This window comes from Sander lucioperca, chromosome 1, assembly GCF_008315115.2.
Source record: "Sander lucioperca isolate FBNREF2018 chromosome 1, SLUC_FBN_1.2, whole genome shotgun sequence".
Lineage (NCBI taxonomy): Eukaryota > Metazoa > Chordata > Actinopteri > Perciformes > Percidae > Sander > Sander lucioperca.
The window spans coordinates 7,458,244-7,473,243 of NC_050173.1; the positions used below are offsets into that span (position 1 = coordinate 7,458,244).

At 45.4% G+C, this 15,000-nt stretch overlaps 1 protein-coding gene across 1 annotated transcript in view; it reads left to right on the top strand.

Annotated features, from left to right (window-relative positions):
• Window positions 1–15,000, top strand: part of LOC116058048 (transcription factor COE1-like) — a 151,596-nt gene that overhangs the window by 27,299 nt on the left and 109,297 nt on the right. The window contains exons 2-3 of the mRNA XM_036006221.1: window positions 9,859–10,015; window positions 12,240–12,303. Of these exons, the coding sequence (XP_035862114.1) occupies window positions 9,859–10,015; window positions 12,240–12,303 (221 nt within the window). The remainder of the gene's footprint in view (window positions 1–9,858; window positions 10,016–12,239; window positions 12,304–15,000) is intronic.

A 15,000-nucleotide genomic window follows, 5' to 3' on the forward strand; every position in this document is an offset into this window, starting at 1 on the left:
TTTGGTCTTGAAAATGTCAGAAAAATAGTGTCAGTCGAAAAAAAGTTTAATACACAAAGCAGAGAAAAAGCCGGACGTTTCCATATCTGAGAGGCTGGAAACAGCATTTTCTGGAGGGAACCGGTGCCAGGTTCAGTTAGTTTTAGGCCGGCGACAAACTGGCTGCGTGGCGTGAGCGTGTCAGTTTTTATTTCGGCTCCCATGGTAACAGGTTAGAGCGTGCACACTGCCTGCGTGACACGCACGTTTCAGGCGCGACTCGAGCCGCGCCTAAAACGCGCGCCTGCTAGAAATAGGACCAACGCCTATTTTGCACACGACACGCAAGCGTGTTGGAAGCGTTCCCAGACAACATGACAACATAGAATAGGAAAAGATGTTTATATGTCATTTTGACACAAATACATATTAATAAATGACATGTTGATGTATGAAAGTCTCGAGGTTTTGATATAAATGCAAAACATTTCATTTTAAAGAAAATCAATTTTCAAATATTGCACCTGTCAATCCAGAAGGAAATATTCTGGAGCCTATTTTGCCGTCAATACTGCCGACGTTGTCTCTGCTGTAATCAGATCAGAATATATTTATGTTTATGTTCATGGAAACATCCATGTGTCCAGACAAGGCTAGCAGCAGCGTCAGACACCTTTCTGGTGTGGAAAGAGATAGAAAACGCCACGCAGCTGACACGCAACAGAAACGCCACGCTCACGCCACGCTCACGCCACGCTCACGCCACGCTCACGCCACGCTCACGCCACGCTCACGCCACGCTCACGCAATGCTAACGCCACGCTCACGCCACGCTAACGGCACGCTCACGGCACGCTCACGCCACGCTCACGCAACGCTAACGCCACGCTCACGCCACGCTCACGCCACGCTCACGCCACGCTCACGCAACGCTAACGCCACGCTCACGCCACGCTCACGCCACGCTCACGCCACGCTCACGCAACGCTAACGCAACGCTAACGCCACGCTAACGCCACGCTCACGCCACGCTCACGCCACGCTAACGCCACGCTCACGCCACGCTCACGCCACGCTCACGCCACGCAGCCTGTCTGTCGCCGGCCTTAGACTTCAAACCTAAATGTGTCTCCGCTCTTTGTCTTCATCGTGTTTTCTTACAAAGTCTATCCCTCATGTTGTTCTCGGGTGAAATTTGACCCATTTTCAAAAAGTTTCTATATCAGAAATTTGGGTTTCTTTCAACCAAATTTTCAAAATAAATAACGTGCATGGTTCCCTGCAACGCTCTTCACAAGTTAAATAAATGATCAGCTCATTACTTTCATTGAATTTGGGTGTTATAGTCAATATTGACAAAAAACGTCGGTAAAATCTTCAAAAGAGCAAGAAAAAGTGACAAAAAATTTGAAAAAAGTGTCGATAAAGACGACCAAAACGTTGGAATTTTCAAACATTTTGACCCACAATAACTAAAAGTTGCATCACGGTCGACGGGGAAGAATCTGAATCAAAGGTACTTTTGGGTTTGTTAGGAAGCTGCAACTAACTAACTAACTAACTAACTAACTAACTAACTAACTAACTAACTAACTAACTAACTAACTAACGATTTTTTACTGTTTATTATTATTAGTAGTAAGTAAGTAAAGTTTATTTGTATAGCACCTTTCACAGATAAAAATCGCAAAGTGCTAACGACAAATTAAAATACAAGAACATTTAAATACAAATAGAAAACATAACAAACAACCATGAAGACCCCTGCTTGAACAGCAGAGTCTTCAGCTGCTTTTTAAAAGATTCGACAGAATTCAGACACCGTAGAGAGGGAGGAACGACATCCCACATCCTCTAGGAGCCACTGCTGGGATGATCGGTCCCCTCTAGTTTTAAAATGAGTGTGGGGAATCACTAATAGCCTCTGACCTAATGACCTCAGACTACGGGTGGGAGTGTAAGACCAGCACGCCCATGGGCCACAGATGGGTGCAGGTGCATTTGCTGTTTAAATGACGTGGGCGCTGGACGGGAAACTGCCAACTGGGTCGATCTTAAACTAGCAAAGACACTTGGGTCGGGCTTTACGCTGCTCCGGGTGCAAGATAGGAGCCCTTAGTGTTTGTGTCCAGCTGATGAATCACAGTCCGTTACCGGCAATTTCCACTTGATGCGGAACGTCTGCGGACCGGCTCCGCTGAGGAACGGCTGCGTGCTCCGCCGTCCGTCAATACCCACCAGGTCTGGATTTGTTGCGGCACGGCTGCGACCATGACTGACAGCTGTAGTCACGAGGACCCACGAGATCTCACGAATTCACGTAGAATAGAACCACAAAACCACCACCAGTTAGTTTCCATCCAGAGGAGTAGAGGGAGAACTACTCTGAGCTGTGTTTTCAAGGTGTAGTGCAGGGAAATATGATCCGCCGTGAGCACGCTGGGTTTTACTTTGAAAATTAACCAGATTTTTATTTTGTTTCTGTGCTCGACTTCCTGTCTCCACTATCTGCCGTGTGCTGAATTGCTGCGGAGCTCTCCGGCGTCCGGCAACAATAGAAGCTCTGGTATCTGCTCCGGAGGGCTGGGACCGCCGGAGCTGGGACGGAGTCGGGACGCAGACGTTCTGCAGTCAGTGGAAATACACACACTGACTTTAATGGAAACTTAATGACTCCGTCGACGTTCCGGAGACGTTCCGCATCCAGTGGAAATTGCCGGTTACTCTTTGGTTTCTACCAACCCCTGAGGGAAATATCTGTCTCTTAAACGCTGCTAAATGCTCCACTGTGTCTCTAACTGAGTCTGTCTGCTGTTTGTTAACGTGCAGTGGCTTTATCCGAGCTTTTATTCTGAAAAAACAACGCTGCGGAAGTTGCAGCCTGCCGGATAGATAATCAATGAGCTGAAACTCACTTAAAAGCTCTGTGTCTACCGGAGAATAACAACACATTGTCACTTAACACATTTGTTGTTATAAAAATGAACATTACATTAAGTATTCCTGAACAGGAAGCCGCAAAAATCAGTGAAGTGACACTAAAACGGACCTTCAGTTTGATTACCAGGGAAGACGACAAGAAAAAGCTCTTTTGAAAGCATAACCACAGTGTTTTAGATATTTAAAATGTGTCTTTATGAAGGTCTCAGAGTGTGTTGTTGTGCAAAGAAACTGCACTTAAATATTAAATATATTCGTGCTGCAACTGACAGTTATGCAGATTATTTTCTCGATGCGTCGCTCACTCTATAAAATGTCAGAAAATAGTGCTCGTTATGATTTCTCACAGCCTGAGCTGGCGTATTTATATTTGTTTTATGCCACAGTTTACGACTCAAAGATGTTCAGTTTGGGATCCTAAATGTAAAAGAAAAAAAGCATAATTTAGAAGCTGGAAGTAGAGAAATGTTTTGGCTTTTTTGCCTCTGAAACGTGACTGAAACGATTATTAATTAAGTCGATGAATCGATGAGTTGTCACATCACTGAGAGAAACTGTCTGCACACAACAACAACACCGCCGCCATTTACAAAATCGACAAAAACGTTGGAAATAAGAGACAGAAACCTCCTAGAAAGTGACAAAAATGTTGGAAGAAACGCCAAAAGACATTGAAAATGCGGCAAAAATGTTGGAAATGAGCGACTTAAGCGTGAAAAAAACGACAAAAACGTTATAAAAAGCGACACAGGGCGCCCGGATAGCTCAGTCGGTAGAGCAGGCGCCCATTTATAGAGGGTTTACTCCTCGACGCAGCGGCCGCAGGTTCGACTCCCACCTTCGGCCCTTTGCTGCATGTCTTCTCTCTCTCTCTCTCTCTCTCTCTCCTTTCATGTCAGCTGTCCTGTCAATAAAGGCCGAAAATGGCCCAAAAATAATCTTAACAAAAAAATAAGTGACACAAAAATGCCGGAAAATTTGCTGAAAAAACAAATACGTTGTTACTTAAATGCCAAAAACTTTTGACATTGCACATTAAAGACTACAGCTGCAAAGATTGTCAACTATTAAATTAATCTCCAACTATTTATATAATCCATTCATCAGTTTGAGTCATTTAGTTGATGATCAAACAGGTAAATCCTTCCTTCCTTCCTTCTCTGCATTTCTTCCCTTCCTCCTTCCCTACGTACTTCCTTCCTTCCATCTTCTCTCCTTCCTCGCCTCCTTCCTTTCATCCTCCTATCCTTTCCTCCTCTTCCTTCTTCCCTACGTACTTCCTTCCTTCCATCTTCTCTCCTTCCTCGCCTCCTTCCTTTCATCCTCCTATCCTTTCCTCCTCTTCCTCCTTCCCTACGTACTTCCTTCCTTCCATCTTCTCTCCTTCCTCGCCTCCTTCCTTTCATCCTCCTATCCTTTCCTCCTCTTCCTCCTTCCCTACGTACTTCCTTCCTTCCATCTTCTCTCCTTCCTCGCCTCCTTCCTTTCACCCTCCTATCCTTTCCTCCTCTTCCTCCTTCCCTACGTACTTCCTTCCTTCCATCTTCTCTCCTTCCTTGCCTCCTTCCTTTCATCCTCCTATCCTTTCCTCCTCTTCCTCCTTCCCTACGTACTTCCTTCCTTCCATCTTCTCTCCTTCCTCGCCTCCTTCCTTTCATCCTCCTATCCTTTCCTCCTCTTCCTCCTTCCCTACGTACTTCCTTCCTTCCATCTTCTCTCCTTCCTCGCCTCCTTCCTTTCATCCTCCTATCCTTTCCTCCTCTTCCTCCTTCCCTACGTACTTCCTTCCTTCCATCTTCTCTCCTTCCTCGCCTCCTTCCTTTCATCCTCCTATCCTTTCCTCCTCTTCCTCCTTCCCTACGTACTTCCTTCCTTCCATCTTCTCTCCTTCCTCGCCTCCTTCCTTTCATCCTCCTATCCTTTCCTCCTCTTCCTCCTTCCCTACGTACTTCCTTCCTTCCATCTTCTCTCCTTCCTCGCCTCCTTCCTTTCATCCTCCTATCCTTTCCTCCTCTTCCTCCTTCCCTACGTACTTCCTTCCTTCCATCTTCTCTCCTTCCTCGCCTCCTTCCTTTCATCCTCCTATCCTTTCCTCCTCTTCCTCCTTCCCTACGTACTTCCTTCCTTCCATCTTCTCTCCTTCCTCGCCTCCTTCCTTTCATCCTCCTATCCTTTCCTCCTCTTCCTCCTTCCCTACGTACTTCCTTCCTTCCATCTTCTCTCCTTCCTCGCCTCCTTCCTTTCATCCTCCTATCCTTTCCTCCTCTTCCTCCTTCCCTACGTACTTCCTTCCTTCCATCTTCTCTCCTTCCTCGCCTCCTTCCTTTCATCCTCCTATCCTTTCCTCCTCTTCCTCCTTCCCTACGTACTTCCTTCCATCTTCTCTCCTTCCTCGCCTCCTTCCTTTCATCCTCCTATCCTTTCCTCCTCTTCCTCCTTCCCTACGTACTTCCTTCCTTCCATCTTCTCTCCTTCCTCGCCTCCTTCCTTTCATCCTCCTATCCTTTCCTCCTCTTCCTCCTTCCCTACGTACTTCCTTCCATCTTCTCTCCTTCCTCGCCTCCTTCCTTTCATCCTCCTATGCTTTCCTCCTCTTCCTCCTTCCCTACGTACTTCCTTTCTTCGTCCCTCTTTACATTCTTCCTTCCCTACTGCCTTCTTTCTCCCGTCTTCTTTCCTTCCTTCCCTTTTTTCCCCCATCCTTGCCTCCTTCCATTCATCCTCCTTTCCTTACCTCCTCTTCTTTCCTTCCCTTCCTCCCTACGTCCTTCCTTCCATCTTCTCTCCTTCCTTGCCTCATTTCTTTCACCCTCTTTCACCCTCCTTCCTTCCCTTTTTTTCCCATCCTTGCCTCCTTCCTTTCATCCTCCTATCCTTTCCTCCTCTTCCTCCTTCCCTACGTACTTCCTTCCATCTTCTCTCCTTCCTCGCCTCCTTCCTTTCATCCTCCTATCCTTTCCTCCTCTTCCTCCTTCCCTACGTACTTCCTTCCTTCCATCTTCTCTCCTTCCTCGCCTCCTTCCTTTCATCCTCCTATCCTTTCCTCCTCTTCCTCCTTCCCTACGTACTTCCTTCCTTCCATCTTCTCTCCTTCCTCGCCTCCTTCCTTTCATCCTCCTATCCTTTCCTCCTCTTCCTCCTTCCCTACGTACTTCCTTCCTTCCATCTTCTCTCCTTCCTCGCCTCCTTCCTTTCATCCTCCTATCCTTTCCTCCTCTTCCTCCTTCCCTACGTACTTCCTTCCTTCCATCTTCTCTCCTTCCTCGCCTCCTTCCTTTCATCCTCCTATCCTTTCCTCCTCTTCCTCCTTCCCTACGTACTTCCTTCCTTCCATCTTCTCTCCTTCCTCGCCTCCTTCCTTTCATCCTCCTATCCTTTCCTCCTCTTCCTCCTTCCCTACGTACTTCCTTCCTTCCATCTTCTCTCCTTCCTCGCCTCCTTCCTTTCATCCTCCTATCCTTTCCTCCTCTTCCTCCTTCCCTACGTACTTCCTTCCTTCCATCTTCTCTCCTTCCTCGCCTCCTTCCTTTCATCCTCCTATCCTTTCCTCCTCTTCCTCCTTCCCTACGTACTTCCTTCCTTCCATCTTCTCTCCTTCCTCGCCTCCTTCCTTTCATCCTCCTATCCTTTCCTCCTCTTCCTCCTTCCCTACTTCCTTCCTTCCTTCCTCCCTCTCTCCTTCCTCGCCTCCTTCCTTTCATCCTCCTATCCTTTCCTCCTCTTCCTCCTTCCCTACGTACTTCCTTCCATCTTCTCTCCTTCCTCGCCTCCTTCCTTTCATCCTCCTATCCTTTCCTCCTCTTCCTCCTTCCCTACGTACTTCCTTCCTTCCATCTTCTCTCCTTCCTCGCCTCCTTCCTTTCATCCTCCTATCCTTTCCTCCTCTTCCTCCTTCCCTACGTACTTCCTTCCATCTTCTCTCCTTCCTCGCCTCCTTCCTTTCATCCTCCTATCCTTTCCTCCTCTTCCTCCTTCCCTACGTACTTCCTTTCTTCGTCCCTCTTTACATTCTTCCTTCCCTACTGCCTTCTTTCTCCCGTCTTCTTTCCTTCCTTCCCTTTTTTTCCCATCCTTGCCTCCGTCCTTTCATCCTCCTTTCCTTACCTCCTCTTCTTTCCTTCCCTTCCTCCCTACGTCCTTCCTTCCATCTTCTCTCCTTCCTTGCCTCATTTCTTTCACCCTCTTTCACCCTCCTTCCTTCCCTTTTTTTCCCATCCTTGCCTCCTTCCTTTCATCCTCCTATCCTTTCCTCCTCTTCCTCCTTCCCTACGTACTTCCTTCCTTCCATCTTCTCTCCTTCCTCGCCTCATTTCTTTCACCCTCCTATCCTTTCCTCCTCTTCCTCCTTCCCTACGTTCTTCCTTTCTTCGTCCCTCTTTACATTCTTCCTTCCCTACTGCCTTCTTTCTCCCGTCTTCTTTCCTTCCTTCCCCGTCCTTCCATTATTCCCTCCTTCCCATCCTTCCCTACCTTCTTCCTTTCTTCCCATCCTTCCCTCCTTACATACTATCTTTAAATCTTACATAAAGCGTAGAGCTGCAAAGATGAATCGATGAGTCGTATTAAATTAAATTAATCTCTATACTTCGTATTTCGGTACAGGATGTTTTTCCTGCTGCAAAAAATAGCAACATGTATAAAAACAGATGTTTGTTTTTTTTCCTCGCAGGAACTCATCACAAATATGTGGAAGTGAGAGTGTTGACGTGTGAATCCTCCCCGGTGTTATTTCTTACTTTAACACTCTTGTGTTTTCTGACACTCAGCTGCCTTGTTTTTTTTTTCCCAGCTTTAAAAACCGCACTCGAACCTGACCTACACACACACACCTGAGCCGCCCTGTTCCTCTTCCTCTTCCTCTTCCTCTTCCTCTTCCTGAGTCTCTCTGCAGACTTTCCCGGCACCAAGAAGCGGTGCGAGTTGGAAGACTTAGCTTCCAACGAACCGGCCTACAAATGAGGCATTAAGCATCGGTAATGGAGGTGCGGAAAGGTCACGGCTGTATTAATCTGCTGTCTGGGGAATCCAGCGCTGAGCAGCGGGGGAAAACGCAGCGGCCGAGAGAGAAGAGAAGCTACCCAAAAACCAGCCCTGAAAGCATGAATATGAATAAATGTTTATCCATGCCAGGGCGATCATATTGATCACAAAGTGTTTTAGCAAACCACAACGAGCGGGGGGAAATGAGCTTGATGTGAAAATATTCCCAGGTTGTTTTTTGAGCGTTCCCCCCCTTATCTCCGCATCAGCCAGGGTTGGTTTGTATTATCCACTCTAACACAAAAATCAGCTGCTGACACAGTCTCGGTGAAAGCATTGTTGTTCATTCAGAGACGATAACGTGGCGTCAAATCAACAGTACAGTCAGCATTTCTTTCTTTTTTAAATGCACGTCCAAACACGATGCAGAAAAACAACTTTTATCATTTTGGGCTCCTTTCTTGAATGCAGCGTGGCGCAAAGCCCGACCCAAGTGTCTTTGCTAGTTTAAGATCGACCCAGTTGTCAGTTCCCCGTCCAGCGCCCACGTTGTTTAAATAACAAATGCACCTGAGCCCATCTGTGGCCCATGGCTGGTCTTACAGGGAGGTGTGTTCAGGTGCATTCTGGGCGTGCTGGTCTTACAGGGAGGTGTGTTCAGGTGCATTCTGGGCGTGCTGGTCTTACAGGGAGGTGTGTTCAGGTGCATTCTGGGCGTGCTGGTCTTACAGGGAGGTGTGTTCAGGTGCATTCTGGGCGTGCTGGTCTTACAGGGAGATGTGTTCAGGTGCATTCTGGGCGTGCTGGTCTTACAGGGAGGTGTGTTCAGGTGCATTCTGGGCGTGCTGGTCTTACAGGGAGGTGTGTTGAGGTGCATTCTGGGTGAAGGAACTTGTTTTGGTGGAACGTGTACGTTCAAAAGTAGTTTTAGTCTGAAAACTCAGATTGGACAGATAGTCTAGCTAGCTGTCTGGATTTACCCTGCAGAGATCTGAGGAGCAGTTAACCATAGTCCTCACAAATCCACCGGAGGTTAGAACGCCAACACAGAGACAGAGAAAGGGGACGGACATCCGGCCGAAATGAGTGAAATCCCGTGAATGAAATGTCGTGGATATAGACTAGGATGTAAAGGATCATGATGCGAGGTATTTGATCTGTGGTTGCAGTGATCAGCAGGTAAACATTTGGGAGAATTGTTTAAGGCGGCCGGCTGCGGGGATCAGCCTGCACTGCTCCGTGCTCTGTAGCTGCATGGGGGAGGTGGTTATCATGACTTAACGATGAGTAAATATGCGCTGTTATAATTTAAGCTGTAAAGAATATATTGTAGAATTGTCAATTCTTTTGGCAGCATTCAAAATTAGGGGGACAGGGTAGCATTTCTTGTCATTTCAGCCAACTTGGGCCAAAGTGTGCTTATATTTTTATCTTTCTGTGATTACACAGTACCTACTGAAAATGTTGATGTATAAAACATCACTGTTTTGCTAAATTTATAATGTTTATGTTTAATTTTGCTTGGTGCCAATCCGTGAAGTTGAAGCATATTTTTTACAAATGTGAAAAATGTTCAAATACGGCGCACTTTCGCCGCATAAATTGCCGATTTCCACGCATATCCCGCATATTCCATCGCATTTTTTAAGAAAACGTGCCGCATAATCAAGGATTTTTGCCTGCAACAATCACAAAAAAACTACTAATTTTTCTGGAAGGACTGAATGTCGTATTTCAAAGGGCGTGAGGGTTTGAGGACACACTTACCGAGCCCTTTTCGTGAGTCTGCATCGATGCAGACTTCACCAAAGGGAATTACCCACAGTTCAAAGTGGATTGAGCCCATATGGTGATTGACAGTTGACAGGATAATCGTAATGGAATCGTGAGACCAGTGAAGATTCCCAGTGCGCGTATGTTAAAACTAACTAACGTATTGTTTCTCTGTGTGTGTTTCAGTGGCGTTGGTTTGGCCCGGGCTCACTTTGAGAAGCAGCCGCCGTCCAACCTGAGGAAGTCCAACTTCTTCCACTTCGTGCTGGCGCTGTACGACCGGCAGGGTCAGCCCGTGGAGATCGAGAGGACGTCCTACGTCGACTTCGTGGAGAAAGACAAGGTAATGAAGCCCGATGACCCGCTAAGACTGTCCCAAGTAGTCAATTCAGTTTTATTCATAGTGTCCAATCACAACCAGAGTTATCTCAGGACACTTCACAGATAGAGAAGGTCTAGACCACACTCTATAATTTACAGAGACCAGACCTGAACTATTTCAATTGCCCACGACTTGAGCAAGCATTTGGTCGACTCGTGGTGCCTTCCTTTTTACCGGCAGAAATTTCGGACAGAAACTGGCATTGTGTGTGTGTGTGTGTGTGTGTGTGTGTGTGTGTGTGTGTGCGTGCGTGCGTGCGTGCGTGCGTGTGTGCGTGTGTGTGCGTGTGTATAATGCTGTTGCTTAAATCGTGTAATTTTTTAATGGAGTCTGGTGTGAGAGACGGAAGGAATTAGTTTGTCTCTGTACATTGAGGTGTGTGTGTGTTTGTGTGTGTGTGTGAGTGTGTGTGTGTGTGTGTGTGTGTGTGTGTGTGTGTGTGTGTGTGTGTCTGTCTGTGTGTGTGTGTGTGTGTGTGTGTGTGTGTGTGGTCAGACCAGAGGTGAGTGAGCTGGTGGAGAGGAAGATTTTAGAGACAGTTTTGTCGCTTTTCCGACGTTTTTGTCGTTTGTATTTTGTACGTTTTTTTGGAGCCTTAACTGAAACTATATACATTTTGGGTTTTAAGATTTAAAGACTTCAAAAGCTGAGAGCCACAGACACAGACATTAAAATACAAATACTACAAACATTACTAATAGTACTAATGATAATAATATCCAGACAGGTTGAGGAGTGTTTTGGTGTTTGATCGGCTGCCAGCTGGCGCTAAAATCCTCCTCTCCACCCACTCGCTCACCTCTGCTCTGACCTCCAGTCTCACACAGACACACACACACACACACACACACACACACACACACACACACACACACACACACACACACTGGGATGGAGCCAACACTGCCAGGCACAGTTGGCACCGAGCAGCCGACTGTCGGAGAGAGAGAGAGAGAGAGAGAGAGAGAGAGAGAGAGAGAGAGGGGGAGGGAGAGAGAGAGAGAGACACAGAGAGAGAGAGATGAATTAAAAAAGGGAATAAAGGCCGAAAAGAGAAAAAGAAGAGGAAGACGACGGGGTGAGAGAGGGGTCAAGAGAGAAAAAGAAACCATTACAGTGACTCGAAGAAGAGATGAACACAAGGACTCCGTTTACACATTTATATTCCACCATCAGTCTGAGTTTGATACGGATCACGTGAACAGCTTTTTCCGTTTGGATCTTCAGAATTAGGCCTTTTGAACAGGTTTGTATGATATCGTACGAAAACACGGCGACTTCTATTCTCTTCCGACTAGAGATGCACCGATTACAACTTTCTAGGCCGATTCCGATTTCTGATTTTCTTTGAGTTAGACCAGCTGATACCGATTTTAGCTGATTCTGATTTCATTTTTTCTAACCACTTCACAGCACACACACATTTATTTTCTATCTTTTCTTTAATAGAACATGTGTTGAACAGATAATGGATCACTATAAAATAGAACTATATAAATTACTCCTGGTGTGGGACATTCACACACATCTAAAGAGCAATGTTAGAACCATTTCCTTCTTTTCACATCAATATCAACTAAAGAAATGTGATTTAGGTTTTTGGTGTCGTCCCTCCACGCCCTACTTTCTCCTTGCAGGTGTTGCATATTGTAAACTTGTTATCTTCTGCACACACGCTGAAGAATTCCCAAACAGCTGACATGTTGCAGGTTAATTCACCAGGTTCCCGTCATGTGGAGAATAGCGCCGACACGCGCTTCACACCACGAGCGGGTACGTGCGACACACGGCGGAAAAGTTGAGAGAAAGGAGAAAGAGAGCGTGCTGTGGCGTCCGTGCCGTGGCGTCCGTGCTGTGGCGTCCGTGTGTGCGTGCGTCCTTGAGAACTGTAACTGGTATAACTTATGTTGTCAGTTAATTGTAGCGTTGACCGTCATGAAATCACCATATGTCAGACTGACCTGCTGGTCGCCGGTCATGGCCGAGCACGTGAAAACCGGCCAATTCTGGTCACCGGCCGCTCTATCGGTGCATCTCTAGTTCCGACTCAGTTTTGAACGTGGAACCTGATTTAAATCAGTTACTGGAACCTAAAACGATATGTTTGCAGAGGATTTTGTTTGTGTTAATCTTCTTGTGTGTGTGTGTGTGTGTGTGTGTGTGTGTGTGTGTGTGTGTGTGACAGGAGTACAACGGAGAGAAGACCAACAATGGGATCCACTACCGGCTACAGCTCCTCTACAGCAACGGTGAGTCATCACATAATCATATAAGAACATTATTTTAACATCTGAAAGACAGATAATGCCGACCGTACCAATGAGATAACAGTATGTCGTTACCTAGCAATGGGAAATAGCTTATAAATAGCCACTCTCGATGACGTTTACCTGCGCTGCGCTTCGCTCTGCGCCCTCCCTAGCGGTACGCGGAGAGCAAATTACGTATCCTGTGTAGATGGCTTAACGCTAGCGGTAGCTAGCTGGCTTGGTTACTTTTTTCAAAAGGAATCTAGTTGTAGTCTTGCAACGTGTGACCCTTCAAGATCCCCAGTCTTTACATATTATGACAGTCTTTCACGGTAGGTGTGAGATGATTGTCTTTAGATGTGAGGTGCTGTCAGACTTTAGTGTTTTCAGAGTCTTCTAGTGGACGGTAAGTGTTACCAGACATACAAACATGTGATTTAGTCTCAGAGCACTGGAGATAAAACTGTAAAGTTTGTAAAAAGGTCTGTAAATCTGGCGAGTAGTTGTTGAATTATTAATAACCTAACCTAACCTAGCCTAACCTAACCAAACGTAACCTAACCTAACCAACCCTAACCTAACCAAACGTAACCTAGCGTAACGTAACGTCACATAACCTAACGTAACCTAACGTAATCTAACGTAACATCACATAAAATAACGTAACGTAATATAATGTAATGTAATGTAACCTAACGTAACGTAACGTCACATAACCTAGTGTAACCTAACCTAACGTAACCTAACCTAGCGTAACCTAACCTAACGTAACCTAACCTAGCGTAATGTAACCTAGCGTAACGTAACGTAACCTAACCTAGCGTAATGTAACCTAACCTAGCGTAACGTAACGTCACATAACCTAGCGTAACCTAACCTAACGTAACCTAACCTAGCGTAATGTAACCTAGCGTAACGTAACGTAACCTAACCTAGCGTAATGTAACCTAACCTAGCGTAACGTAACGTCACATAACCTAGCGTAACCTAACCTAACGTAACCTAACGTAACCTAACGTAACCTAACGTAACCTAACGTAACATCACATAAAATAACGTAACGTAATATAATGTAATGTAATGTAACCTAACGTAACGTAACGTAACGTCACATAACCTAGTGTAACCTAACCTAGCGTAACCTAACCTAACGTAACCTAACCTAGCGTAATGTAACCTAACCTAGCGTAACGTAACGTAACCTAACCTAGCGTAATGTAACCTAACCTAGCGTAACGTAACGTAACCTAACCTAGTGTAACGTAACGTAACCTAACCTAGTGTAACGTAACGTAACCTAACCTAGCGTAACGTAACCTAACCTAGCGTAACGTAACCTAATGTAACCTAACCAAGCGTAACGTAATGTAACGTCACATAACGTAACGTCACATAACGTAACGTCACATAAAATAACGTCACATAAAATAACGTAACGTAACGTACCGTACCGTAACGTAACGTAACGTAACGTAACGTAACGTAACGTAACGTAACGTAACGTCACATAACATAACATAACATAACATAACATAACATAACATAACATAACCTAACGTAAAGTAACGTCACGTAAAGTAACGTCACATAAAATAACGTAACCTAACGTAACGTAACGTAACGTAACCTAACGTAACCTAACGTAACCTAACGTAACGTAACGTAACGTAACGTAACGTAACGTAACGTAACGTAACGTAACGTAACGTAACGTAACGTCACATAACATAACCTAACGTAACGTCACATAAAATAACGTAACGTAACGTAACGTAACGTAACGTAACGTAACGTAACGTAACGTAACGTAACGTAACGTAACGTAACGTAACGTCACATAACATAACATAACATAACATAACATAACATAACATAACATAACGTAACGTAACGTAACGTAACGTAACGTAACGTAACCTAACGTAACCTAACGTAACCTAACCTAACCTAACGTGACGTAATGTAATGTAATGTAACCTAACGTAACGTAACGTCACATAACATAACTTAACGTCACGTAACGTAACGTAACGTAACGTAACGTAACGTAACGTAACGTAACGTAACGTAACGTAACGTAACGTTACCTAACGTTACCTAACGTAATGTAACGTAACGTGGTATCCATCGCTGTTGGTTCTGTGAAACTAAACCTATACTCTCCTCCGTTGTGGCTTTTTTCCCTATTTGTGTGGTGTTTTTTTCAACTTTTTTTGTCACTTTTTTCCCTTAAAAAAACCCTAAATATTCAAGCCTTTTGGGAAAACATTCGGGGCTCCACCCCTTCCTTCCCCCTGCTGGGAAGCCGAAAGAAATGTCCATTTTGTGTCACTTCCTGCTAACAGTAGTGGTAACAAACGCTGACTGACAGCATGAAATTAAAACTGTGTTTGTGGTGTTTTAAATGGCAGCTGTGTAGGTCAGGAGTCTTTGTTCAGGTTTGAGCTATTGATTGATGAAGTGGAGGTAATGACTGCTCTGCTCCCACCGGTGAAACTGTCCGTGCTGCTCGCCAGTTGAACTTTCCTGCATGAATTAGAGAGCAGAATGTGTAGAGAAGGAATTTATATTAAAGGTCACCTCGGCAGACTTATAGTCCAAGTGAAGTGTGCAGTTTTTAAGACTGGAAAAAGTTTTTCATTATCAGAACACACACACACAGTCAGAGACAGACACACACACACACACACACACACA